The sequence below is a fragment of the Numida meleagris genome, chromosome 2, assembly GCF_002078875.1.
Source record: "Numida meleagris isolate 19003 breed g44 Domestic line chromosome 2, NumMel1.0, whole genome shotgun sequence".
NCBI lineage: Eukaryota > Metazoa > Chordata > Aves > Galliformes > Numididae > Numida > Numida meleagris.
The window spans coordinates 45550085-45576845 of record NC_034410.1 but is presented as its reverse complement, the minus strand read 5'-3'; the positions used below and the strand labels follow the sequence as shown (position 1 = coordinate 45576845).

Sequence of the window (26761 nt, the reverse complement as noted above, 5' to 3'; positions counted from 1 at the left end):
GAAGTGCCTGCAGTATAATCATCTTTGTGTAACAGGAGTAGCAGTGAGCACCTAACAGGAGAGATTAGATTGAGGCTCCGATTACTTGCAGTCACTCCAAGGAAGTTAATGATTCCTACAGATCTGTATCAACACCGCTGATATCCCCACACAGCCATCTTTTTGTAAATGGGAGAGAAAGAAATACACTCCAACAGATGTGCATTCCGCACTAAGGAAAATGCATTAAGAGCAGCTAAAGATGCAGCAGTGAGACCTTACAAGCCTTCCAACAATTATTCAAATAAATATAAAGCTACATACACAGGCACAGAGGACATTTCTTTGGAACACATCTTGTCTTCCCTCCTAATGAAGTACATTAAAAATGACTGTAATGTGGCAGTGAAAATAAGGTGACGGTTTATGAGCTAGACTTTCTCTTGATGTGTGTGGTTACAGATTGCACGGATTCATCTTTGATAGCCACAGGGACACGCACAACTACAGACATTTAGTCAACCCCAGAAAGTCAACTCTGCTAGTGGAAATCGAAGCCAAGGTTTTGTAGGATGTCCTCAGCTGTCCTAATGTAGTCTGACTGCAGTTTGTTAAGTATTAAGTCCTAATTTTGGCACTGAATTACAACCTAAATAATACATCTACGTATCTACTAAGCTGCAATGTAATGAATTAGAAAACTTTATTTCAAATATAAGATCTGTATTTTTTAAGTGGAGCAGTGCCTTCTAAGCAATCATCAGGTGCAATAAAGTAATACTCAAACAGTATGATAACCACATAATGGGTTTCAAACAGTTCCTTTCGTGAAGTCTGCAGAATTAAGTATCATAATTCCTTTGCTAAACTCTTATTACCGTGCAGCTGAATGCAATTAAAGTGTAAGACTAATAGATACTGCTAGACTTCATTGCAGAAAACAGCACATTCTCTGATCTGTCATTGCCTAAGGGGAGGGAAACTTCTTTCAGTGTTTCAGTTTCTCTAAGCCCACCATGTAACATCGATTACTGATTTATCAGGAGTGAAGGTTAAGGGCAGAACATTTGATTTTGGTGAAAATATTTAAAATCATCCAGAAAGGCTACAGTGCTAATAATTCATCGCACTATATATTCTAAAAGGCAGCTGAGGGCCATCAGTGAAAATCCTCAAAGTTGTATTATCTCCACACTCAAGAAAAGTATTTGACAGTGCTTCAGGATGACCATCATAGGTGTAGTGTAATTTTCACATTTAAAATTGTGAAAAACATTTTTCATCGTTTAACCAATGGAAAACCTGCTGCTTACTTCAGACTGATTCAGTATATACTTTGTTTAAGACAACAAGAGCTTCGAAGGTATTACAGTGAATCATAAGACTCTTCAAAGAACAAACCAGTGCTTTCTGTAGATGAGGCCTAGGACAGAATTCGTGTCTATCAGCATCACAGCAGCATGCCTGGGGTTTGCAGTGATACAACAGTGACTGAAATGGAATATCCCAGGTAGGGACAAAAGAAAATAAACAAAATCTCCAAACCATGATAAAGCTTTAAATGTGCTCTGGACTGGGGAATGTCCATCGTTACCTATGACTGGATTATAGGGTAATGAAGATCTAATGCAGAATTACACAAAGTGAAGTGCTGCTTGGTACCTAACGTACTCTGGAAAACATCTGCAAATAGCGCATGGAAGCTCTGATAGCTGTATTATTATTTTTTTTCATCAAGACATATTTCCCTGTTGTTTTTTAACAGTTATCCTACTCTGTTTTAACGCCAGTCAGTAACGCTTCAGAGAGATGGACAGAAATAGCGATTCAGATATTATTTCCTCTAACTTTCCTCAGGCTGACTGACAGATTCACTTTGTGTCCCAGCTTTGAAGGTGTGACTTCGTTTTGACATCCAGCCTTACTCTTTTCTCCATCTACTCTTCCTTTTAGTTAACTTATTTTCACTCTTTCTATGCATCAGCTAGGTTTCACACTGAAAACACTTGCTTTAAAAAAAAAAAAAGTCAGAGCACTTACAATATGTAATTGCTCTGCAAAGAACATGGAATTTTAATATCAACGATGTTTTAAAAATGCATTGTAAGAGCTTTCATTTGAAAGCAATTTGGGGTTTGGTGCCTAAAGGGTACAGATGCACTTACCATTATTCATATGCTTCAGAGATTTCTCCTTTAATATAACTTCCTAAGTGCACCCTTTAATATGCTTGATTTTAACACCAATACTTAAAAGTATTACTGTTTTGCAATTAGATGTCTCAACCCACCAAACTGGATTTCCCTGACACTGGTGGGAAGGTTCTGCGTACAACATTGCAGAGTACATTCAACTACACTCTGCTGAAGGTTAACTACAGGAAAAAGTATACCTGCAACCTGAGCCTCCTCCCTAATTCATATATATCTAATAGAGTTCTGACGCAATGGGAAGATTTGTGGGAAGCAAATAGTTCTGGAGCTAAAAACATGGTCTTCTGCATACTTTGGGCCACACTGTATAGCCCATTAATCTCTCATACAAATGAAAACAAAAACACAGGAGCACATTTTCAAAGGCATATACACACTGGTTGCGCTACATTGCATACGCTTATATTCAGGAACAATACAGAGGTAAAAAAAACAACTGTACTGTACTAATATTTATCAAAGACAAATTCAGGTCTTAATTCTGTACGATTGCACATACGTAGAAGTGGAGTAGAACTGAAGGAGAATCTTAAGATAAAATACAAAACCATTGTTCGTCCAAGGTAAAAGGAAAGGTAAAAAGAAAGGTAAAAGAAAGGCAAAAAAAAGAAAGATGCAGAAGATTGAGAGCGCTCTCAGCTTCTTTAGGAGCAGTAGGGTTTAAGAGAGCACCCTTCTGACCAGCTGAGTGCCCTTCCTTCTCTGAAAAAAATAGCGTCTGCATTCAAGTTTGTGAGGTGCAGAATGCAGTTGCAAAGTCGAAGGTTTCCTCAACTCACTCTGAAAACACCATTCCTGAGCACCCTGAAGCAGAGCAAAGGCTACCATACCATTTTGGGAATAGGAATGAAATCTGACTAACAAAGGTCTGATAAGCTGAATTTAAATTAAGTACCATCCATAAAGCACTCTCAAGCTGAAAAACCACTAAGTGCTAAGTATTGATTACCACTTGTCCTGTACTATATTTATCAAGTGAACCAAACTGATGGAGCCATCTGATGGGCTAATTATTTATTATGCACTTTTACACAAAAATATAATAGAGTAGCTTAATGGCATGGCTTGAAATTACTTAGATCCAGGCACTGTGACTCGCTCATATATTAATGCACCTGTGAAGTTAATGCAAATAAATGCAGAATTCCCACCAGGTTCATAGTACCCTTAAATGGTGCTTTCATTTAATTGGAACCAAACAAGAAAGTTGAGAGGCTGCAGGACCTATGTGAATCCAGAGCTTCTGATGGCTTCTACCACAGCACACTGGCTCATCTGCCAACAGATGGGGAGAGGCTGTACTCCGGAGTGCAGATGGTCTGTATTGTAGCAACGACAACAAAATGTTCTTGGAATTCTCATCTGCTATATGACACAATTCTTTAGAATTCAAAAAGAGTAAGATTAATAAAAAGGTACAATCTGTGCCGTTTCATTTATTTTGTTCTAAAAGCTACTACTACCTTTTGAGGCTACAGTTGCAGAGAGCGTCCAAATCGGAAGTGCAAATACCCTATTCCAGGAAAGCCTACTTCACCTAGGGTTTGCAAACCTCACAGATCAGGTATTCTTCTCAATTCCTATAAACTGAACACCCAGTACCCAGCTACTAGCATACACAGATGGGCAAACACATCTGCCATGTACGTTTATCACTGTGCAGCAAAGAGTACTGTGAACCCAATACAGTACTAGCTACCTGTTTTAGACAGTTTGCCGGTACTTCTGTTACTTGATGAGCTATCTCCTCTTGTCAGGACGGTTATGCCACCAAAACTTGCTGTCTTTGTTATGGCTGGCTTCAAATTTCGATTTGAACTGTCCGAGTCTGTGCTGCTCCATGGCCTCTGGTGGTCTGTCCATTTCAATTCATTCTCCGTGCTGCTCTGCCGACTGCCAGATGCCTTCCCTGTGCTATCTCTGTTACCCCTGCGGACATCAGAAAACAAAGATTCATACACAAACAAAAAGACGTCAGGGCAGAGCCTATCTCTGGGTACCCTGCAGTGAGCCTACTAAAGAAAAAGGAAGTACACTGCATTTACAAAAGCATGCCTAGAAGGGAGAATCTGACCCCAATACTCATCCACCTTCAGCAAATTAACATTGCCACAACCCTTTTTTACATGCACAGCACTTACCAGTGCTCCCCTATCCCATACATCCCAAGAGCTTTTCACTAGATGGGACTGATGAAGTAATATTACACTGGGCTGATGTAGCACATCCACTGCCTGTTTACCCATATCCTACCTTAGGAAATTCCTCAATACCTCTCCCTTTGCTGCCCATCAACTGTAAGGCTTTCCTCACTAGCATCACTTGTCCTCTACAACCACTGCCTTCACAACTACCCTCTTTATTTCTGTTTTACCTCATCACCACTCATCTGTGCTGTAAGTCACCAGACCCCTTTCCCTGAAGGTGTCCTCCCCGAACGAGCCTAAAATCTTCAAGGCTAATGCTCCATTTAGAGACCCCATCAGGTTTGGTTTTCTCCCCTCTGCATACACTAATAACATCACTATGTTCCCTCTCTGCCTGTGTCCCAGCTTTAAATTGCAAAAAGCTCTGGGTAGAGACTGCCCGTCCTTGAACAGCTGCAGAGCATCCAGAGTACTGTGAGTGACAACACAGCAAACTGGGAGCAGAGAGCAAAAACCAGAGGAAAATTTGCCTTATTTATGATGAACAGCTTACACTGTATTGCTAAAATGACAGAACCAGCATGCCCTACTACGGCTTAACACACTATGACCCAGAGTGAGGCTAATAACACTGACTTTTGGAAGGCTTTTAAAAGACATTTCCCATCCCCTCTGTCTTATTCTACAGTAGGCTCAATCAAAGCACTTTCTACAAATCAAAAGGATGAGAGTGGATCTATTGCCCCTCCACTCCCTTTCTCCCTGCGAGTGTGGCTCCTGCTCTCTCACTGGAGAACGTGCCAAGCTGTGCCACTCAGGACGAGAAGGAGCAGGGTGCCAAGGACAGGATCAGGCTGGTGCGTTGCTTGCCTGCAATCAGAGCCACACACCCATGTGATCGGCAGCATTTACCTGTTGACCTTTGCTAGACCCAGACAGAGGGAAAACACAAAGAGAAACAGCACAGAAGCAACAACATAAAAAAAAAGGAAAAAAAGATTTAAAAATTTAAAAAATAAAGTGTCTTTAAGATTTAATTGGAAAGGAAAAAAGTTTATTATTTACAGACTCCTTTGCATTCCTGTGCTTAAAAAAGTAGTCATTCACTTATGTTTAGATTCTAGTGAAAGAGAGGGAGAGAAAACGAATGCTTCTGCATCCCAGTTCTCTACAGTTGCAGGTTACACAAAAGTCCTATTTTCTCCCCAAACCTGAATAGATATCATTTATTAAGAGCCTCTGCGTGGATATTTCTGATGCTTCCTTACTCCTGCATGCCCAATCCAAGACCATCAGATCACCAGGGCTAGCCCAAAGCATGGAGAAGTTTTTCTGCCAGCTCCAGCTCTTCTCCTCCACCCGTGGTCTTGTCATCTCCTGTGGCTGCTGTGCAGACATGCACAATTGGCAAACACATATACACATCAATAATCCGGTGTCCTTGCATCTCATTGTGAAAATCATGTTAACATAGGCGATATAAGCTTAAAGTGACAAAATATCACCGCTACATATGCAAACAGCAAATCTAGCTATGCCCATGCTCTACTAGATGAAGGATATGCTTCTGAAATAATTCATTACTTCTGCCTACTCTGCTTAAAAATTGTGGCAGCTGATTGGCTTTATAAGCCAATATGCAGCTTGGCATGCTGAATTTTGGTTGATTCAAGTTTGTTGATGCTCCTGGTGTGGGACGACAGCCTAAGTCCCTCAGCTGGATCAGGTTGGGTCTTCCACTGCCCCAGCGCTCTCCACAAAAACACGGACCGATTCTTTGTGTCATGGGATGCTTTTTGGGATACAGATTACCACTGAAGAGTCTCTGGGCAGATGGAAAAAAATTCTGGAACAGAAAGGTAATGGAGAAAACTTTTCCCAAGCACTGCTGCTTTAAGATAAAGGAACTTCAACAAGTTTCATCTCATTATATTTTTTATTTCTGCTTTTAATAAAACAAAGAATGGAAAAAATGTCTGTGAAAAATGCCCGAACTAAAGCTGTACGGACTCCCACCAGTTACAATCACACTCAAATTGTGGGAGTTGAAACAGCTGAAAATCTAGATGTGGTTCCTGAGCTGATGATCAGTAAAGCCAAAGGAAGGTGTCCTGCTGTGATCTCCTCATTCAGAGAGCATGGGATGAGCAGAATAAGAACTCTGTGCTCCCTTCTGGACAGAAAAATGACATACCCACACCCAGGCGAGGTGTCCTTGGCGAGGACACAGGCAGAACCACAACTGAGAGTTACTGGGGAACAAATATTAAATAAAGTAAGCCATACAAACCTAAACAGTTGTCTTTTCTTATGGGTATCATTGCATATACTACTGTCTTCCAAGAGCCTACTGAAAAAATGAAAAAGAAATATTATGGTAACACACACAGTAATACAAAATTTATCTTTAAAATTACATTTAATTTCTAGCAATATCTTCCAACTTGCCAGGTTAATAGTTAAAGAATCAAGGCTAAAATTGGCCCCCAATTCCCATTCCCACAACTTGGCAGTCAACTGAACATAAACAATGTCAGCCAGGGAGGCTGAAAGCCATTTAACATTTCCTGTTACCAAGCAAGGCAATTCTCAGAAGCCGAGGAACCATGCTTCTACATCTAAAAGAAAATTCATTAGAATGTCACTTAATAGAACATAAAAATGCAAGCCAACAAAATACTGCAAGTATAATTTTAAGTACTTGCTATGTCCCTTGGAAATCTCTGCAACGCAGATAAATGCTCAGGTCCTCTGATGAAAAAAGGCAAAGCACTTAAACATATACGTAACTTCCAACACAGCAAATCCACAAGGTTGCTCGCGTGCACAGAGCTCAGTATGAGTTTAAGTGTTTCACCTGGCCAACAGCTGTAAGGCATGCAGCAAGAAAAAGCAGTGTTCTGATGGATGGAGCAGAGGGCTCCCCTGGTAATAGAGCCGATGGTAGCAGAAGTCCAGATTCCACCCTGGTCTTTTACTGATCTTCACCTGTGTGTGCATCCTCACACTTATTCTCCCATTCCCAAAGAGAAAAAAGTTGGTTTACAGGAGTATCTTGTTTTGGCTTTTTAGGGTTCCTCTTTTACAATTTTGATGTATTGTGACAAAACGTATCTCATGATACTGAAGCAGCAGCTGGGGAAATGTACTGGGCTCTCAGAACGCAAGGTGGTTAGGCGGCAATGGGACATCCTGAGGGATATAACTCCTTCCTCCTTCCGGACTACCCACCAGAAAGGCTGTTTTGTACCATTACTGAGGAGTCATTGACCATGGGAACAGCCTTACCCGTAAATGACAAAAGGATATACAGAGACAGAAATACTGTGAAAGATCATCTTCTCCAAGCCAACAATGAACAGTTTTAGAACATGCGCAGGATAGAGTTGGGCTAGCACTGTGCCAGCACTCACCAGTGAAATGCCCAGCATTTTGATTAAAGTCCTTATCTGCCATAATGGCACACAGTTTCTAAGATCTTCAGTACTGCTAAGTTTATTTATGGCTGCTGCAGAGCTTTGTATTTCATATACCTTCAGAATTAACACACAGTTTCTTCTTCCCTTTGCTTGAAGTGAATTTATTATAAGGAACCATCATGATAAGGAACCTGAAGAACTGTCACACAGTAATGCAGTAACAGTTGGCTCAGGTAATGTCATTCCATGATTACAATGCAGGATCCGGGGGACTCCTGAGCCCTCAGCAGCAACAACTGGCTCAGTGCTGCCACAAAAAGCAGGTTAAGCACCAGAAACACAAACGCGGGGTTTTGTAAACACCGTCATCCAGCCACTGCTAGAGTGCTTTTTAAAGATCGATAAGTTAAATTCTGAAGGCACTCTGGAGTGAGATTAGTCACTTGGAATGAAATATTAGATGGGCTTTCTCCTACACCACCATCACCCCACAACTACGTTTTGAAAGTGAAATGCAAAGTTTGGGGAAAGCAGCACTCATACCTTACTTATTTGATCAAACACAGCATTGCAAGGCAACCCCTTCCTCCCCCGCTGTCCCCCCTCCCAAAAGCAGAAAAATACTGCAGATATTATGGATTATGAATTTGTTCAGTGCTTCTGGCATTCAGATAAACAGCTATGGATACACCAAATAGTAAGAGAAAAACAGCTAGAGAATTAAAAAAAAAAAAAAGCTGTATTTTTTTTTACCTGTTTTCCACAAAAAGGTTTTCCTGGGAGCAAACTGACTGAAAAATAAAAAAGGCATTGTATCAGACGTTCTAGATATGCTCTGCTGTTCCAATTCCTTCCTTGTTTTTAGAATTATCTCCCCTGGACAGGCATAAGGGGATTTCAATTCATGCATCATTTGCATTTGCAGAAGACAAGAGGGGAAAAAAGGTCAAGAATGAGGTCAGGCCAGTAAAATAAATTCCATGCATTACAACACATTGCCAACAAGGGGTCTCAGTTTGGAAACAAACTGAAACTTTTCAGTCCTGAGATCAGAAGAAGGTGGTATGTGCAAAATGCTGGTGATTCAGAGGGAAAAATGTTTTGCCTACATAAAGCAAGGTTCCACTAGTCTGCCCTACCACCCAGAAACAAGACTGCAGAATAGCACAGAGCTGCAGGTAGGGAGGACAAACAGGAGGAGAGCATGCAAAGTCAACAAAGTTCTTCAAAGGGAGAGAAGATACTACAGTGCTTAGAGATACTAAGTGATTTCGCGTGGAGAGGAAACAGCCATACCCACATCGAGATATAAAATGAGGGTAATATTAATATTAACATCAATAATAAAATCTATTGCAAAAACGGTTCTCTGCTGGAGGACTTAGATGTCTTAGACCCTGAGAAAGGTGAAGGGCTCAGAAGAAATAAATCCTATTGGCAAGTGTGTAATTCTTTTGGCATTACTTAATTTTTTATGCAGAGAAATGAAGCTGTGCTCAATTTCCCATGAATAATTCTCCCTTTGATTTTTTCCATTTCCCTCCTATTTCATGTTCGCTACACAAAGTGCCTCGTAGCTGTCATTGGATTATATCTCCATGAGGTACAGAAGAAAGGACAGTCAGTGCTCATACAGAATTTAAACAAAAGGAAAGCAAGGGGTTGAGGACATCACAGCTCATGCCCACCCCCTCCGCAACAATGGGACTCAGCTCAAGGAATAATGGCACACCATCATTATTGGTGTCACTTTCTACTTGTATAGGAAATGTGTGAACTCAGCTCTGAGGACACAGCGCAGTTTCTCTTCAGCGGTGCCATTTGCCCACCCAGCACCTGATCCAGGGATGCCGCATGGAGGGGGCAGCTCCCTGGTGAATGCTTCTCAGGTGAGCTCCCAGCCTGCTCCCCAGCTAAGCGTGAGGAATTCTGGAGGAATCAAATGCACGAGGCTGCACTGATGGCAAGCACATCTCATTAGCACAAAGCCCTGGCATTTCAGGGTCAAGGTCTCCACTGCCAGGGACTGGCTGCAGCAGACCTAAGGTTCCATCTCAGGCTAAGAGGAGACACGAACTATTCCACTGGGATCCTTTGCACAGCTACAACACTTCATCTGCTCCCATTTATGTGCCTCACTCACTAGGTTTCATCAACAGTTGGGGGTGTGTGGGCTTGAACACAGTCTAACAACTTTGAAGTCTGCTAAAATCCCCCTGTGGGCTTGTACCACCCCAACCGTGGGGCTGCATCTTCTCTTTGTGGCTCATGACGGGCAGCTGTGCAATGACTTCAGCTCAGACACCTTCCCAAAGCAGCCTTAAGAGCTGGCTCTTCCAAAAAAAGTAAAAACCACTACTCTGACCAGAGTACTGGTCTGCATCCCCACTAAGTTAAAAGGAAAGGGGCGTGTACCTGTCTGCAGAAGTGCTTATGAGCATTTTTTTACGATTAAGGTTGTAAAGAAATGGGCATAAAGCAGAATACATATTTGAGATTTATACTTTATTAAGCAAGTGGAGAGGATCGCTCCCTTTTTAGTGTCTTGATGCACTACAAACTGCATTACAGACCTAAGGACAGTTTCCGTAACAACTCCATTTGCCTTCCTGGCTGAAGATGCTGGCAAAAGGCTATCAATTCTTAGAAACTTTACTTTTCAGAATAGGCGTGAGGCTGAAAAGACAGGCACTTTATGATGTTATTCTTACTGTTAAAAAGTCAGATAGCTAAGCAGCTCTGGATAGCAGTTCAGCTACAAGGTCAGGACTCACTTTCCTGATCTACAGCATCAATAAGCCTTCATAGTACTTTTAGTTGAGCCTTAAGTACACACACTGAACAGATGTGAAAAACGTTTTTGAAACTCTTGGCTCTTTTACACTGATCAAAACTGCATACAACAAATCTACTCAAGGAAGAAAGGTTATGGAAGATCACCTACAAATTCACCTCCTCGAGGACTTCTGCATGCAAGATTTCCATTACGATTCTCTCTATGACTAATTGTCACTCGTGAAACTAGTCTTTCATTGTAAAATTTCCCAGAACCTTTTTAAGTCTCAACTGGAAGACGTGCTTCAGCTCTGTCAAGCACTAGGTATACTGGGGGTTGCTGTTCTTGTTTTCAATTATATTAGCCTGCATAGATAACTATTAACATGCAGCAATATCCTGCAGTGGATACCATCAGGTAATCATCTGCATGTCAGTTAATGAGATTTGATAGATCTCAGGCTTACAACTAATGCTAATTGCTTGATCTGCAGCAAAAAAAGGAGGGCTCTGTACAGCCATACTGGAGTCCTGGTACCTGTGGGTCTATGCCAGCCAACACAAGGCATTTCCTGGTTTTTGTCTATTTTAAAACCTCTTCTTCCTACTCTTTTCCTGTATGATAAGACAAGGAAGAAGCCAGCTTTTCAAACATCCATTAAGTGGCTCCTGAATCAGGGAGCAGTAAAGATGCACCACGCTTTCTTAATCAGAGGAATCATGATTTATTTTATCTAAAGGATCTGGCCCTTCATAATACACTGCTTAGTCAAAAATAGCCATAACAATTAACAGCCAAAAATAAAAAGTGTAATGTATTTCCTTTAATAAGTTCCATGTGCACCATGGGCAATTCCAGCATTTGTGTAACTAATAAAGCATCTACTTTTTTCAGTGAATACACAATAATTACTAGAGAATACGTTTATGAACAATGAATGGTTCTTACGTGATTCTGGCTCATGAGGTTATACATTGCATTAACCTCAAAAAATGAAATTTCCCCTAAGTAATTTAATTGCTTGTCTCTAAAATCAATTTTCTGCATGCTTAAAAGCCAAACGTACTGTGCCATTTACATACACATTCGGGATTCTGAATTAAATCTATAATTTGTATTGATGTGTATTGAAAGAGTAACCTATACCTTTCTTTTCTTTTAGATTTTATTCTTATTATTTCCCTCAGGGAATTACTTTTCAGTGTAATAAAAGCAACCGAAGCAGCTTAGATGAGAAACTTCTTTTCAAGACCTGGATACCCCAGGTCCTCTGTGCCCTAGGTCATAAAATTGACAAGTTGTTGTAAAGCTAGATTTACAATAAAAATAAGTTTATGGTAGAAAGGTTGTAGGCCTTACAACTGAAAAATAACCTTGAGCGTAACAGAGCTCATGCAGTGCTGGTTTACTGTTATAGCAACCTAAAAGTTTAGGAGGTACATGCTTTGCAGTTCCTATTGCAGTCAGCTGAAGCGATCAAATACAGTAACTCTTTCTTTACCCAGCCTTTTATTAAGTTATGTCATTAACATGCTTCTCTCAGTCCCTGCCACCTGCTACGACTCTACATGAGAGGAGTCATTAGAATCTCCAGCTTCCCTTATCAAAATTTATGATAGCCAACACAGCAGATGGAAAATTTGACAGGGAGTATAATTTAGACTGACTAATATCAGACTAATCATCATGAGGACTATCATAATGATAGCATTATTCATGAACATATTTATTTTAAACTTGGAAATGAAGATATCTGGTGCAGTGGAGTGCAGCAAAAAATCAAAGGAAGGGCAAGGAAGCTTTCTGTTGCTCAGTATGTGGGGGGCAGGTTAAGGTATTTTTCACGGTACTTGAAAAGTGCACAGGATTTTTTGCCTCTGTCACCAGACTGCCTTTTTCTCCTAAATTTTGCTCTGCATTCAGATGGTTGGGTTGATCTATCTTCCACAGAGACTGAGATACCTGAGGCATATTTTGAGTGATGCTAGGTGCAACAAGTCATGGCTACACCTTCACTGCTGCCCTTTGAAGACTTCTCATGCAAGACCTCTTCATGCCTGCTCTAATTAGAAGTGAAATATCTGTAAACCATTTTCTAAGGTTCACAAGCAAGTCACGGATAAAGCCTTGACTACAGGAGTGTAAATAGCATACAGGTAATAAAAATACCATATGATTAATTCTTCATACCATGTGATTAATTCTTCCCTGTCTTTCTACATCTGTAATTTGCAAGATGACAAGACTTATGTGCTTAGGTACCTACCTCAGAGAAACTTGGGGAAAACGGATTTACAAATGATTGCAGAGTGCTTTAAAACTAAGAAGTCCTACATGCAGCAAGTGGTTGCCTATGATAGGAAGCCACAGTTCTCTTCCCTAAAACAGACCAAAACATGACATTGTCCACCACTACAACACTCTGACATCATCCTAGAAACACCTAACGTAAGGAGTGATCCACTCAAAAAAAAAGCTCAGCTAAGAAATAAATTCCTGTTAATATTATCAGCACAACTTGCTGAAATTCACTGCAACATGATGTATTGCTGGCTCGCTAGTACCTGCAAGAGCAGAGAGAGAGAGACCAAATGAGTGGATATGAGAGAGAGAGGGAGAGATCTACACTGCTATCTGTAAACATGCTCACTCCACATCCATATAGGATGCCTGCCACAACCATACCATTGCTTGAGCCTTGCTGCTCGGAGGTGCTAACCCAACAGACCACAACATCCTCCAACTGTGAGCAACCCGAAGCTCACCACTTGCCCTCAAAGCTCAACCAGTCTAAAAATATGAACAGCAGCACTCTGGGGAGCGAGTTCCAGCACACTTCTCCAGCCATCTGCTTCCCAGCCTGGCATTTCTAGCTGCTGCTTTTTTAACAACGTTTTGCCTCATTTGCAGTCTGCTTCAAAACCCAAAGATTTTTTGGTTTTGCAAGCTCCTCTGTAATAAGTCAAAGGCAGCATCTTTCATACAGAAGACAGGTTGCAAAAAGAGGCTCATGAATGACTCATTAACTCTACCGTACATACCGTGACACTACGCACATCAGACCCACATGCTGAAAGCATAACGTAAACTGAAGGGCTCCTGTTTTCCTGTGACTTTCTCAGACTAGAAGGAAAAGGCCAGGCTAAAAACATTCAGATGTGGCAAGCTACTTATTAACGAGCAAATCTTACCAATCACAAATGAGACAACAAACGCCTTAAAACCATAGAACGTATTCTACTAAAAAAAATAACAATAACTTGGATGTGTGGAACTCCAAAACCGGAGCAAAGTAAAAAGTTATCTCAGACAACAGCATTAGTCCTGCAACATAGGAGCAGTTAAATTTAAAAGGACACTGCCAAATATGATTCAGTAAGTTTTAATTGGTTTTGTTCCCATCTTCCTCTAAGTGACAGATCTCCCACAGAGATGTGAGATAAAACAAAATGGTAACTACCCCGCTTCCTTTCTTTCCATCTCTCCTTTTAGGATCCCTTCATTACCGTAGTACAGCAAATTATCATTTTCTTTTTTCAGGAACATGAGGTAGAGCTCACAGACGTTCCAGATTTAAATGTTTTCCCCTAGAAATGCAGCTTTGTTGTTTAAGTTTTTTTGGTTTGGTTTGGTTTTTGGTTTTTGGTTTTTTTTAAGGCAGGAATTACAGTGCCTATTTCACTTTATTCTGTTCACAACACAATCACCAGCAGGACTCCTTCTGATGGCAGAAATAATCAGTCATTTCAGAAAACCTGTGCAACTCCATGTTAACCCTCTGACTTTTCTTTGTCCTCAGTGTTTCAGTTGTACATCATCAGTCCGAAGCACGTAACCATCAGGCAGCTCTGCTGAATGCTACTTGAAAAAAAAGTGATTTGGTTTGAGGTATATGAAATACTACGGCTATTCAAGATCATTGAGAGTGTCCATTTAAATTGCTGCTCTTTGGTTGGCAAAAGAGAAGGAAAAAGAAGAAAACCTCGACCACACAAACACGAACATTCAAGGAAACAGGATAAGCATTTCTCAGACAACATGCTGGGCCTCCTCTTTCCTCTGCCCATCTCCCTGCAACTCTCAGCGTCTCCTCCTCCTCCAGAAAGCAACCTCAACACCTGAAGCTTCTCTCAGAGCCTTTCCCTGCCACCTCCAGCTCACGGGGCAAATCCAGTGTTCAACGTTGCGGGGGGAATGCTGGCTGGCTACCGGGAAAGGTATGGCACTAAAGAGGCAAGGAAAACAACTACTCACATCTTGTGCAAATATTCTCTCCCTCACTCTCTGATACTCCTCTTCTCTCTCTTCAATTGATTTACTTCGTCTGTCATCTCTAAATGGAAGAATTCTGTTTTGCTGAGCAGAAAAAAAACCAGGAGGGTTATATAAGTTGAGCTGTTAAAAACTGCCATTAAGAAACTGTCAGCTGAGAATAATCAATGTTCACTCAAACAAATGAACCATGAAAACGATAGCTTTCACTCCTAGGGCACCCAAGGGCTCCCAGGCAGACGCTGCCCTCAGAGCCCAGGGTGAGAGGAGGCCTCCTGCCCGATGCCTGCAACCCATGGCCCTAAATCCTCCTATTCTCACCCCAAGCCTTTCCTTCTGACCATCTCTCAGCTCTCCTAGCGGCTGTGAGATGGGAGGGCAGGCAGTACTGCACTACCTATGAGATCAAGGAAGAAAAGAGGGAAACCAGGCAGTAAGACCTAAGTTGTGAGGCCTAAAAGAAGCCCACCAAAAGCTAGCTTAGTAAGAAGTCCCAAGTGCTTCGTACAAGAATTTTAACCATTTCCATGCCATAAGGAACCCCTGATTTCATTTTCACTGGGAAAAGCATGGCCCTTTTTGCCCATCAATATACTACAGTGCAGGAAGTGTCTGTGCTCTGGGGAGGGAGGGAAGAGAGGAGGGCCCCCAGCAAGAAGTGCTTCGTTTGTGGTTAGGTTTCAGGCACAGCTCTCCTCCACCCACTCAGCACCCTCTGGTTGGTCATGCTGTGTTCCTCTGGCTGATCCCCAAGTTCACTGCACCCTGAAAATGGCTGAGAGTTGGTTTCTAAGCCAACTGAGACGCAGCCTAACTGCAAGGCTGCTATGTACGATGTGGAGACAAGGGAAACAAAAAAGAAAGGAAAATCAGTCCTTTACTGAAAACATGAAGGAGAGTGGCAATGAGAGACTCACTAGAGCAGGTACCTCCAACAAACACAACCTAAGCAAAGAAAACACACACAGTTGTCTTACCTGGGAGAATTTTCTCATAATAGCAATTTATGTCAGAACCTTTTTTGCTTTTTTTTTGTTGTTGTTGTTAATATATTCCACATACACAGCTTGCACGAGACCGGAACAGCACAACACTGACTGAAGGCAGCACAAAGGTACGTGCTCCCCTGGTGCTCCCTATGCATCGCCCACCTTCGGCAATGCCGTGTTATGGGATGAGCAACACGGGGACACTGGTGCCGCAGTGCATGCACAACAAGCAGGTCAGTCACACAGACAGTAACACACGGTGAGGGCAGGGGGAGGGGAGGGAGCTCATAGATGGGACTGATTCATTTTTGGTCAAAACTTATTTTAGGATGGTTTAAAAATCAATCAACCTGGCCTCACCATTGCATGTTTGTTTGGGGCTTTTTTTTTTTTTTTCCTCTCCTTTTTGGGCTACACCAGTTTATCATCGGTCCATACTGAAATCCAGCTCTGAATGGATGGGTACAACTGAAGGAGCAAGCTGTAGGGAGCGGAACAGCTGCCATCGTTAGGCGACACATGGAGAAATGCGACCGGCACGGCCTTCCCACGCAGCCCGAGCCTCGGCGTTCCCCCCGTGGGCATGCAGCACGTCCTGCCAAGCAAACCGCCCATGCAGACCCACACACTGCCACGGCGCAAGCGGCCGCGCAGGGCTCGGAGCTGCTGCGGGACAAGGAGCAGCGGGGGGGAGAGGAGAGCAACAACAAAAGAACAACAATAACATCAGTCAGCCCGCCTCCAAAACAAAAGAAAAGAACAGAACAAAATTTCAGCCACTCTCGAGCCGAGAACCAACCTGATTGTCTTCTTTATCAATACTAGAGTTATCTCGCTTCAAGATAAATCGCTTCTGGGATTCTTCACCTTTTTCATCTTTTAAATGTTCAGAAAACCTTTGCTCTGGTCTGCCAGCAAAGTAAAACATAGCAATAAAAAAATCTTTCTTTCGGCTTTAGTTCGATCTTTATTTTCTCAGTGCTCTTTGTTTTCACAGAGGCATTCAGTGCAAAACCAGTTAACATTTGTACTCATCGTGAGATGCGTCCTATAGCTGTCTGGGGCCATCGCCCCGCTGCTAACTGTTATTGCCATCAACAGCTTTTGTTGTTGTTATGTAGTGAGGAGCGGGAATTCACTGAAATATTTCTCTCTCCTCTCTGTGACTGAAGGACAGGAAAACAAATTAACATGCTGCATGTTAATTTGGCTCCTTCAGTAGCTGGGATCTCCAGCAACGCGGCAGCTTTGTGGCGTCTACCCACTTTTACAAGTAAGGGAAAAATGATTGAAATTTTACAAGCAAAAGCAAGAGCTTCTTACTCCTAACAAATAAAACCATAACTGGAGGGACTGATGGTATTTTGCTTAAACAAGTAATTATCTCATCACCGTTAAGTGGCGAAAATTCTCCACAAGAGTCACAGAGAATCAATTAGTTCACTGATTTGAACCCATGCAGACTTTTATTTTTTAAGAGCCAAACCCCACAAGTTAGAAGCTTCACATTTTCAGGTTTATAAGCCAAGAGGAGCTGTTCCCTGTTTTCCCATGTTCACACCTTATGCAAAAAGCAAACAGCAGAAACATCTTGTGTTACTGAGCTGGCCACTGCCACCCCTTGTAGCTGACAATGCTCCAGGATGTGCCACTGCTGGACCCCAGCCCGTAACGGTTCACGTCCCACGGATTTCAATAGGGTGACCAACGGTCTGGAGACATGAAGAGCTGGAATTCATATACTATCACCCACTGATAAATCACAAGCTGGTTTTGAAAAGCTGAAGGAGCATGTCTGCTTCCAGCAGCGGCACCTCAAGGAGATACTCATGCCTACTGAATAAACCTCCACTAACCAGACACAAAACTGCCACCAACAGTAATGGACCAACCCTGAAAAATCAAAGGTGGAGCTGACGGAATTCACTGACTTTATAAACAATTTTTAAAAGCCCTCTGCAAACTTTACAAAGAAAATCTCAGCTTTGCTTTATTTCAGAATGGAAAATTCAATCCTGGGTGTAAATCAGCCACCATTTTGTTGCTATATCACTCAGATTTGTATTCAACTAATTAGCAGTGTATTTCAAATCAAAAGACAGCATGTATTCATGCCATAATTACGAACCATCACAATTCACCATCAGGTGAGCAGGAAACATTCGTAATGAACTGTTGGAAATTCAGTATTAGGAGACAGCAGCTCTCCTGCCTCACTTTCTGTATCAATTTGACAAATTCCCACTTCTGGGCACAATTTGCATTTTGGTGGCAAAGCAACAAAACATAACGGCCTGATTTCCACAGATTTTGAGTATTAAAACACTCCTTCCATCAGCTGGAGGTGTTGACACTTTCAGACATTGGGCCCACACTCTGGAAGTCAACAGACTCTCCAGATGCCCTTACAGTCACACAATCACACAGGCTGGAAAAGGCCTTTAGGAACACCAAATCCAACCATCAGCATACCCTACCAAGTCTTTTCTTTTTGGCAACCCAAAGGAGCTTGGCTTTTTATGTAGTTTTCTGACATCATGTGTCACTAAAGGCAGAGGTGGTTGCTCATACCAAAAATGCTACAAAATCCAATTAAAGGATTGCTAGGCAGCTTGTTCTGCCTTTGTTCTCATGAACAAGTGCTCTGTCTATACAGCTAGAATAGAGGATGTGCTCCCTCAGATATTCTGCTTTGAAATGACCAACTGAAGAATGCTGTTTTTCTGATTTTGGGGCTTAGAATACCAACAAAACCTCTCTAACTGCACTATCACTGTAAAATTTATAGTTGAAAGCTATCTGTTAAGGATCTAACAAACTATATAGTGCATACAACAAATATTTATGACTTTAAAATTCAGAGAAAAGATTCAAAGTTACCGAAAGTTAGAAAAAAGGGTAAAAAGAGAAACTAAACATCTCCGACCAATAACATTGTTGAATAAACAACGTGCTTTTAATAGTTGATACATTATTTTTATGTTTAAAAATCCAATTTTCACTTCATTTAGTGTTTTTAAAATGTTTCCACCTGTCAGAAGATGATTGGGAGGAGAAGCATGAGATCAAATCACAAGCCGAAACTAATGAGCTGCTAGCACCTGTTAATAAAACTAATCTACAAGCCCAGTATGTGAATGATCCTCAGTTGTGAAAAGACATTTGTTTGTGAAGAGCATGACAGAGCACAGCAAGGCTATGTGAGCCCATCCCCACCCAACACTGCTGCAAGACTGGGGCATAGCTACCAGTCAGGTTGAAACTGCACAGCTAACTCCATTAATAAGGATGCAAAAGCTGAGGGAAGAACGTCCAATGAGAAATAGGCCATCACTGCAGCAAGCATCTTAGGGCACACCAACCTGCAGGCCTCCCTCCATAAGCACTCAAATTCAGAAAAGGACAATTAGTTGAAAAACATGAATTAAGGAGTATTTCCAAGAAGGTATCACAGTCCAGCGATATCTCCATATAGTTTTTTGGCCAACACTGTTCACTGCATTTTTTTTCCAACATCTATTGCAAGAGTATAGTATTGAAAGGATACAGACAGCAAACAGTTTAAAACAAGCAAGTGGAACCAAATTCTCTAATCACTTTAACAGAGAAGAGGCTGACTTTGTGAAGACTGGGGTCCAGTCTTCTGATAGAATAAGTGAACATGCAAAGCTTTTAAAAATCCCCTGTAATTCTATAACAGATTTGCTAGTACCAACATAGTATTTCACCTGGAGAAATCTATTGCACTAGTTCATGAATTTGAAGGTGAGCCAACAAATCAAAAATGCAAGAAAAATATGTAATTTTGTGTAAGATGCAGCATAGTGTCAATAGACTAATATGGTAAATAATTACTGTAACACAGTAGATAGAGTGAATTCATCTCATGCAAACCCTAATTGATAACAAATCACATTCACTGTTCTTCTAAGCTTTTTTAGCACTCATAGTATAATTACTAGAGTTTGTACAATGCACTAGACTGTGTTCGTGCATGTGAGGGAGTGAATTTATCAAGCTTATTTAGAGCGTTGACCTAAATTAAGGTCTTACTCAATCCAAAACACGGATTACGTTCATTACTGCAAAACAACACAGAATCTGGAACTTACTCACTATTGTTATCATAATGAATACCTTGAAACCCTAACCACATCTCGGTTTAATTCTAAATGGTAAAAAAAAAGGACTAGCATAACTTTTGAAAGAGACACTGAATATTTCTAATGACCTTACCACTAACTTGAGTACTGCAGCTTTCTAGGCATCTTCCACACGCAAAGAAAACAAAACAATATGAAAATAAAAACAAAACAACAACAAAAAGCCAAAAAAAACACAACCCCACAACTTACACTATTTGTCATTTTGAGGGGTTGACCGCAATTGATCCAGTGTACCTGTGTATTTACATGCTAACAGAAGTGTGCAAGAAAATAGACTTGCAAATATATGCTTACAAAGACTGCTGCACACATGCATGACAGTCAGTATTTCATTTTGTTCCCATACCTGGGATCAGTGGATCACCTGAGAATCCCAAATTCCACTGCTCCAAAAAAGCCTAAGGAGGAAATACCAATTCCCTTTAAATAAATGGGACTTTTGTAATTTGGGGAGCATACTGAGAAGATCTGAAGGTGTGACCAATTATACCTTAAAGGCTTGGAAACCAACACATAGGAGAGAAAAAAAAATTGCACAGAATGAAAAAAAGAGAGTTGTTTTTCTTTGATATTACCATTTTGATCACCCAAATATTTATTGGTCATCAGTATTGGTGGAAGTAAACCATCTGTGCTCTAAAGCACAACTTCACAAAAACACAAATCACATGGGAATTCGTTTAGTATTTCCTACAAGTTGTGAGCTACGAGTATCAGTTAAATACTTGTCTTTCTGACAATGTGTTTCAGAGCAAAAACCAGAGCATTCCTTCCTTCCCAGTGATGTTTTTATGCAGATGGCTACAAGACTACATAGCAGTTTTGCCTTTTAAGACAAACTGGCTCTCAGAGTATAACACTGCTCTTTGCATCCTCATATGGAGGTAGTGCTATCATTTCCTGTTAGCATTTTATAGTTCCTGAAAACATAACGGCAGTCTTTAGTTAAGCAAGAATCCAACCAAAAAGATTTTTCTGGACTCACTCCCTACAACGAAGCTTGTATTTTCGAAAGGGGATAATAAGGTAAACATTTATGTGCGACAAAGTTTAAAAAAAAAAGTTTAGATTTTGATAGCAACATCCATTGCAAGATTTTTCTGCCATCATTATGGTGATTTTAATGTGAACTAGTTCCATTCTTCCATTCACTTCAGCAGAGTTCCTCTCAATTTATCTCAGTATGACAGAGAACAGAGTTTGTCCCCCAGGCATACTTTTTAAATGGAATATTTAAGGAGAATTCCCATTATGTGCTCATTTAATGCTTTTCATTCCAACTCAACCATTGTAAGTAGCAATGTAAAAAAAAAAAAAAAAAAATCCAAAAACCACTACCTAAGTGTCCTAAGCGGGTATTCAGCATTTAATCAAATTAGAGATTCTAAAAATATTTTGCAGGGTGGTAACAAACCATGTATCCTGATGGCTAAGTAAGTCACAGGGCATTTGGTTGTGTGTATCATGTTTAGAAACATTTTAATGCACTTTCATAAATCTCTACTTATATGGGAGATGAGAAACGAAATACTGGGGAAAAAAAAAATCTGCACTCATTTAAAATAAGTTAATTAGCTCTGAAACAACTGGCTAAGAAACAGGAAACAGAGATACCACACAAGAAGGACAAATGAGAAGAGACAAGCGTGAGCTTTGAATGCTGAACTTCTGAAGACACAGTCACTGCATTAGCAGAGCACGCAGGCAGCGTGGGATTGTCAGGGCTGACTTACACAGCACATAAATCTTTATTATGTGGCATATGTTTCTGACAGCACTATGGCACACAGGCCTCTGCAGCACAAGATGCCTTCAAAAGGAGCAACAACCCCCCCACGTGTGGCAGACAGTTTACCAGCACAGTGCCCAATAAAGGAAAAAATCTAGCAAGTGCTGTTGTGCATTTCATCTGAAAAAACCTCCCAGGTAATAGCGAGGCAGCTGTATAAGGAATGCAATATAGGAAAGAAAGTTCAAAAGTGGAGATCGATGTGGTGTGCACAAGCCTAAAGGAAAAAAAAAAAACACCAGCTTTGCATTTGCAATGTGATGTTCATTTAATGCACTAAATGGGGACAGGATGTTAATGCTCCTCTCCTGAACGGGTGGCAATGCAGAAGGATAGATAGGTAGGGTAATGGGGCTAGGAAGGGGCAAAGAGCCCCCCTGGGTACCCACAGAATCATCATCTGGCAAACAAAATGAGTTAAGTGGCTCCACATTCTTCCATAAGCATGCCATCAGGAGAGCAATGGGACAGTGAGCACGGCCGAGAAGCATATCTGCTGACAGCGTTTGGAAAAGTTGTGAAGATTTAGGGCGCTGTTATGAAGGTGTTCTGACGGCTTAACCACATTTTCTTGTTATTTGCACTTGTCTTTAATTAAACCAACTGCTTGGTCCAACATCGTGTTGGCCTCTATTCTGCAGGCATGCTATTACACAGTATGCCATCCTTTCTTGCTTTGCTAGTTTGTGAATATCTACTACATCTGCCTGCTGTGCTTTTTTGGTATTATGCTGGAGGCTCTCCTAGTGCTCTGCATTATAGCCACAATAAAACTGCATAAGCATTACTTTTTGGGCCAAAACTCTATTATCTGCAGTAAAAAATGACTTCTTTGATCTTGAAGTCATGGTGATACGTTCTGTGAGTTGGAGAATTTACAAAAGTTGGAAGCAAATACTACCATTGTCAAAAGGCACCAGCAAAATGATGTAAGGCAGAATTACAGCCCTAGAGCTTAAAATTCTTTGATTATATTCCCTCAGAACAACAGTTTCGAGAATAAGGACTGAGTATTTTTCAGAGCTGATGGATGCTCTAACACTTTTTAAAAGTCAGAGCAGGAATTTAAACACAGATAATTGTTAAAGCACAGTGCAGTTCTATTATCACAACTTAACACTTAAAATCACTCAAGATGGCATTTTGGGCTTTTGGAGGTTGATGCCTCATTAACAGATTGCTGCTTTTATAGCATGAGTCACTAAGAACTTCTGTTATGATGACAAAAGCGTACTGAAAGCCATCAAAAAATATCTACCCTGTACAAGGCAGTTGCTTAAAGGTGCAAAGCACAGAAAAAAAATCTCCAATACCAAACGTTACATTTTTCCTGGGTAAAGACTGTACATTCTTAGCATTTTTCAGAACAGCATCTGCAATCTAATCGTGTTCTCTATTTATTACTGAACAACAAGGATATTAAATGTCACAAGTGATTCTGATAGGCATTCTCTCTCTCTAATGGAGATGATCGGCCTTCAGATAAATCTGACAGGATTGAAAGGAACAGAGCAGGTAATACAGCATGGAAGTTACGACTTTTTCTTGTTGCTCACAGCGTGAGGTCTATTCTGTCACCCACCCACACTCTGCAGAGCAGGCAGGTAGGCTTACTTACTAAAAACCAAAACCCCTCACCTGTTCAGAATGCTCTGTTCTGGTACCCTAGCAGCATGATTTCTGAGGGCCTGGCACCAGTAGTATCTCCCATTATGAAAATGATGATGAACCTGAAGGCTGCAGGATGGCCAAAGATAACGCACAATGAATCTCTTCTGCAACAAGTTATTCCATATGAGGACCAAGCAGGTGGCCAGATCCTGCAGTCTTTCAGACTATACAGTATTTTAAAAAGTTTGATCTAACCTTAACTTAGCATAGCACAGCCCAAGACCCTGACAAGCTTTCCTAAAGCTTAATTCCAGATCGCCATTCTGTTTTAATCTACAGATGCAATAGCACAGTACTCCCTTGAGAGTTCACCTGAATACAGACTTCAATATTTGGCCCAGTATTTTGGGGTCAGAATACTCAAAAACTGCTCTGAAAGCATGGGAGAGCCCAGCAGCCCAAGGCTACGCTGAAATACCAGCTTTTCTGCTGCCCAGGACTGAAATGCAAAGCCTTCTCTCTCAGCCAGGGACCATTTTAAGAGCACTTAGATACTTCACTGTCCCCCTGTGATCAAACTAGGATTACCTCTATGGCTCAGGAATCTGCATCTCTTGTTGCCAATCCCCTGGACTGGATTTAGTTCTTGATATCAGGATTTATATCTAAACTTCACATTTTGCAGAGCAACAATTTATTTCCAGTTAGTAAAGACACCTGAGTGGTAACATTGCTTACTGTGGAATTCATTAATATTTTGTTATGAAGACAATATGGCACACTCTAAGTAGAGGAAAATTAGTGTTGCATAACTGCAGAGATCTATTTAAAATTACATTTTCACATCTCAGAAGTTCAGAAGTCAACAAGGAAGAAAGAAACAAAAGGAAAGCGAGACTAAGATTTGAAGGCTTCCAGTGAAGGTAGCAAGGTGGTTCCCCAAAAGCTAATTGAGAAACCACTAGTCCTAATGAAGAAACCACCAGTCCTCTTCAAATACACCACGTGTACAAAGCAGTGCTCTGCTGCATCATAAATTCTTGTGTTTACTTCCACTTCGGGTCATGAGCATTTTCTGCATCTCCAGCAGGAACAGTCATGGACCAGAAGCCATTCCATGAATGATCACTGCCCTGAAGTGATGGTTTTTAATAACTTGTCAGAGACAGCCGATCAAGTCTATCTTGGAGCAGGGAGCAGAAGCAACTGACTTTGCAATTAAAGAAAAAAAGTCTCAAAAATCATGACATTTTCTCAATTTCCAGTAATTATGTCATATTTCCTACATTAAACACGAGGCAGGCAACAGAATGGTAAAAGGCAATTACTAAGAATAATTTTGACCATCTCAAAAATTCCCTTGCTCGCTAATCAGTGCCTCATTTCTGAAAACTACAGCCCAAATTTAAAAACATTTATTCACCCATTACTGAGGGAATTAACTGAGTAAATCACAGATGCCATTTCAGATTTCCAGACCTGCCTGCAGTGATTCCAAAGTATAAACAGTCCAACAGTAGCTTGATTAACAGACATTTTCCTGTTACAGACTGAATGAGCACACAGAGACACTGGTTAATGGTGATAAAATATGCATGAGCTTCCCTCAACTGAATTGTCTCCTTGCTATTCCATAGCATTCTTTTTCTGGGCAACCTTCCATTTCCCCAGCACGGTCCAGGTGACCATAACCTTCTGCATTTGTCAAAATTTGCATTGTTAAGGAGTGGGATTGCAAGGATTAAAAACCCAGAAAAATAATACACGTCCTCTAATTAATGCTTAACTAACATTTCATTACACTATACAACAGCTGTAAAGTACGTGTCCACCTTAATTACAAATAATTTAGTTTTGATAAATTACATTAGATGAAAATTTAATACTGGAGCTATTAGAACTGGTTCATTTGCCCTAACATCTCATTTACAGAGCAAGACATTTCCATAGCTTGCAAGTATATGGCATGCAATGATCGAAGTATGAATGATGACAGTACTTAAGTCATATTCAGCTCAGCCCTACACATACCAATTTTTTTTATTTTTTTTTCCATCTTACATGTAAGAGAGGCATGAAACTAAAATGAGAGAACACACGTTGAGAAAAAAAAGACTGTCCTAATTCAAGTAATGTTAAGCTAAAGAAAATAAACAATTTTCAAAAATCAATAAGACTGGGATAAAAAATCTCAATCTCTTCCAGACCAGCACCAAGTACTGAAATGATGAATATACACTCCCAGATAAGGCACTTAGAGAGGACTGTACTACATAACTAAAACAAATGGCTGCAGCAACCATTAACATATTGCTAAAATCCCTAACAGTTAGTAACATCCACAGGACTCTTCTGGAGGTGGATGTTTCCTGAATCTCAATGTGAAATGTCTAATTCCTCTTAAGGTTCTTCCAAAGAATTTCTTGGCAAGTTCCTTGCTCGTTTTGGGATGTGAAAGTCTTCCCTTGCTTGAGCTGCAGTGGGTAAGGTCAGCAATAAGAGAAAGGCTAAAAGCTGAGCATCACAGCACTGACTGCTGGGACACCAAGCTTTTCCATCCTAAACATGATTCCTACTCCCTTAAATTTCTGAATATATTCTTAATTTAGTCATATTTTTTAAAATGAACACAGTTTTGGTCCAAGAAATAAAAATCCATGAAAATTATAATAATTTGTTACTTTGAATCTAAGCATACAGCTATGTAGCTATACTTCATAGTTTATTAGTGTGTGCTTTTCTTTCTTAATCAATGTTTCTACTAAATTCTTAGTTGCTTGATGTTTGTCTTAAACTGGAACAAAGCATCTTGGCCAATTATGGTGTTATTTCTCACTTATATAGCTTTTCCATTTAAGTTGCATGCAGCTACTACTCACCCTTACATTTCTGTGCTCACACATGACTGATATATTGACTGGACATCAACTATATGTCAGAGGGAACATGTAGATATCCCCAGTTTCTGCTTATTTCTTAGTGCTCAAGGAAGAACTACGGTGTAGTGAGCATGGGAAAGAGGTAACTACAATAGAAAACTGAGGAACAGAGCTGACTTAAAGCTCCCTTGAAGAAAAGTAACATAAACCTCAACAGAAAGGAAATAAAAGCAGAAATAATGCTGTTCATCTGTTTTCCCGTACCATGTGGCTAGCAAAAGTGATTCGGTTCTCATGAGATGATTACCCCATGTGCATGTGTGACAAGCAAGGGTACCATAAGGTGCTTTAATGCAGGTGCAAGACCATACAGCAAACCGTTTTCCAGATAGATGTTCTGTATTACAACAGAGAAGCGGAAAAAAAAAAAAAAAAAGAACAAAAGAAAAAACCTCAACAACTAGAAAAAAAACAGACGGTTTGTGGCTCAAACTCTGGCTTTGACTGAAGTCTTGCAAAAA

At 40.7% G+C, this 26761-nt stretch overlaps 1 protein-coding gene across 1 annotated transcript in view; it reads right to left on the bottom strand.

Annotated features, from left to right (window-relative positions):
• ARPP21 (cAMP regulated phosphoprotein 21) overlaps nt 1-26761 on the bottom strand; it is a 133128-nt gene that overhangs the window by 56925 nt on the left and 49442 nt on the right. The window contains 5 exon segments of the mRNA XM_021386232.1: nt 3892-4121; nt 6630-6689; nt 8512-8549; nt 14789-14890; nt 16595-16703. Coding sequence (XP_021241907.1) covers nt 3892-4121; nt 6630-6689; nt 8512-8549; nt 14789-14890; nt 16595-16703 — 539 coding nt within the window.